This window comes from Gordionus sp. m RMFG-2023, chromosome 3 (assembly GCF_954871325.1).
Source record: "Gordionus sp. m RMFG-2023 chromosome 3, tfGorSpeb1-WG-v2, whole genome shotgun sequence".
Classification (NCBI taxonomy): domain Eukaryota; kingdom Metazoa; phylum Nematomorpha; class Gordioida; order Chordodea; family Parachordodidae; genus Gordionus; species Gordionus sp. m RMFG-2023.
The window spans coordinates 47,029,698-47,032,404 of NC_088777.1; the positions used below are offsets into that span (position 1 = coordinate 47,029,698).

Consider the following 2,707-nt stretch of genomic DNA (forward strand, 5'->3'; position numbering starts at 1 on the left):
AGTGTTCTATTCTAATAATTATTGTATATTTTAATTATAAATTATTACCCAATGAAAAATTAGTTCAATATTTTTATTACTCCATATGTTACAGTTTTAAATGAATCTATATCTCCTAGATGCCAGATCTTTATATATGAAGGATATTCTGCTAAATTATATCCAACACCTAAACTGACCTGAAATAGTATTTATTAAGTTAAAGGCCGATAATTTACCGTATGATGCTTTCTAACCATAATAGGATTCAGAGACTTGTCATCTCATTTTAATGATTTAATAACAATGATTCAGAAGATTTGTGATTTAACATAGCATTTATTAAAATAATATTCATTTTAATATAAACCATTATATTGTATTAACTGAGGATTTCGTTTTTTTATTGGAATAATAAATTAATCGAAAATCAATAATAACATAGAGAGGCTTATTTTTATTATTCGTGCCAAATTTTAATATTTTCTACCAAAAAATTCGAAATGTCTTTAATTCCATTTGCAAGAATGTGTAGTTGGGACCCATGGTCAATTGCACCTCAAATGCTCTACAATCAAGGAATAGGAATGGATTTAATGGAAATGGAGCGTGAAATGAAGGGATTAACCAATGCAAAATTTGGATTTTCTGAGTTGAATGTTGACAATAATCATTTTGAGGTAAAACTAGATTGCCATCATTTTAAACCAGAGGAGATGAATGTTAAAGTTAATGATAATACGTGAGCTTTTTTTAAAATATTTTTAGTTTTAAATATCATCTTAGGCTTACCATTCATGCCAAACATGAAGAAAAACAAGATGATCATGGTTATATTTCAAGAGAATTTACTAGGAAATACACATTGCCTCCAGGATGTGATCTGACCAAGTTAAAATCACAATTAACTCAAGATGGAATGCTGAGCATTGATTGCCCTAGACAAGTGGTTGAAGAAAAAGGTGTTAGAAACATACCAATTGAAAGATCATCATCTAGTCGTCAAGCTATAAAACATAATTAATTAATTTTATTAATAATTAGTAATTGTTTAATATTAACATAATTTATTTTAAATAGTATAATTAATATATCAGATTAGTAAAACTTTAGAAATAACAAATTATACAATAAAATCTTTAATAATTATATTTTAATTTAATATAGACATAACCTGGATTTGGCAAAACACTAGAATTGGATATTATAAAACATTTAACTTGTTTATTTGTATGCCCATTTGGGCTTAGGCAGATTAAACTAAATCTAAAGCTCACTTCATAAGTAATCATGCTAAAACCTTTTATAATTAATATCCTTCAAACAATAACTCAATTAGAATAGAAACACTAGTTCTTTAATTTGATCTATATTTATAGATAAACATTACTTAATTATATGGAAGTTAAATAAAAATTGTATCTTAATTAGCAAAATTTTTAGATGGTTTCCCATAATAAAAATTAAAATAACTAGAAATTTGGCAGAGCCTGCTAAGCTCTGCTTCCACCCCACATAAATTACAGATGCCACTGTCAAAATAGATATTAGTCCCATGTGTTGGGATAAAAATGCATTTGCCTAATTTTGTTTATATGAATTATAGAAAGATCATTAAATCTCAAAAAATTTGTTTAAATTATGAAGGTGCCAGAATTATCAAAAGCCCAAATTAAGCAAGTTATATTTTATGCTAGGAATAAATAAATATAAATTAACCAATTTTATTTTGGCACATCAAATTATATATTTATAAGCCAAAATTTTTGAATATACAATATATCTCAACCTTGACATTTCAACCAAGTAATATTGATTTATAGATAAAATAATTAAATTTATTTGATTATATTTGCAGTTGCACTAGTGTCTTGACAAATATTTCTTATGGCATTATTATTGATTTAAAATTTGTAGATATTTTTCTGGTCTAGAGGAGTCTGTATATATATTTTTCATGCCAAATTGGTGGCATAATTTTAGGACTTTTAAATTAGAGTGATTTAAAGTCCGCTCATTTTCAAGTTTATTTTTTTACGATTTGTTATTATTTAAAATATTTTAGTACTTTGTGTTTTATCACCCATACCTAGAGTATGGCTCTAACAGATCAATTCATGATTTAAAAATAAAACATGGTTGGCTGTATTCAAATTGAGTCTAGAACACAAATGCAGGGTCTAGTCATTTTGTTGGCCAAATTGTTTTAAATCCATTTTGACAGATAAAATAATTATTTAGTTTTTGAATTTAGTCTGAATTAAGTTTATTAAACTTTTTTTAAAATAAAATTTGTATTTCCTAGTTGGCCTTCACCACACTTAGCTAACCTATTTATTTAGTAGTTTACTCTCTTTTGTAATATTATTTTTAGTATGCAAAATTTGGTTGGTTACAAAAAAAAAGATATTGATTAATTATATTTAAAAAAATTTTAGTTGTTTGCTTCAAATAATCGAGTTTTGTAATATAATTTTTTTGTATTGTTGCGTCCAGAATTTGCTTTAAAAAAAGTTTCAAACTTTCAGAATTTTTAAATTTGATGAAATTGCATAGGTTAATGATGCTTACTACCTTAAGGTACTACTATCAAATTGGAATTTTGTTTATTTTTCATTTGGATAGGCACTACCAAATATATTTATAATATAATATATATTTGAAAAATCGTGTTAAAGCCTTTATGGCCTAGTAGGCAAGAGCAGAGCGTCACTTACTGTTCCCATGG

General features: G+C 25.8%; 1 protein-coding gene across 1 annotated transcript; it reads left to right on the forward strand.

Moving 5' to 3' along the window:
- The first annotated feature begins 392 nt into the window (after positions 1-392).
- LOC135926228 (alpha-crystallin A chain-like) lies at positions 393-1,351 on the forward strand. Its single transcript, XM_065462022.1, has 2 exons — positions 393-721; positions 766-1,351. Exons 1-2 carry the CDS (start codon positions 483-485, stop codon positions 1,001-1,003), a joined length of 477 nt encoding a protein of 158 aa, XP_065318094.1. The 5' UTR covers positions 393-482; the 3' UTR covers positions 1,004-1,351.
- The last annotated feature ends 1,356 nt before the right edge of the window (positions 1,352-2,707 follow it).

What these genes read in the sequence shown, in the direction of transcription:
- LOC135926228 (XM_065462022.1), top strand. Translation starts at nt 483, where the DNA reads ATGTCTTTAATTCCATTTGCAAGAATGTGTAGTTGGGACCCATGGTCA. An exon ending in GTTAAAGTTAATGATAATAC is followed by an intron (nt 722 to 765) that starts GTGAGCTTTTTT and finishes ATATCATCTTAG; the next exon opens with GCTTACCATTCATGCCAAAC.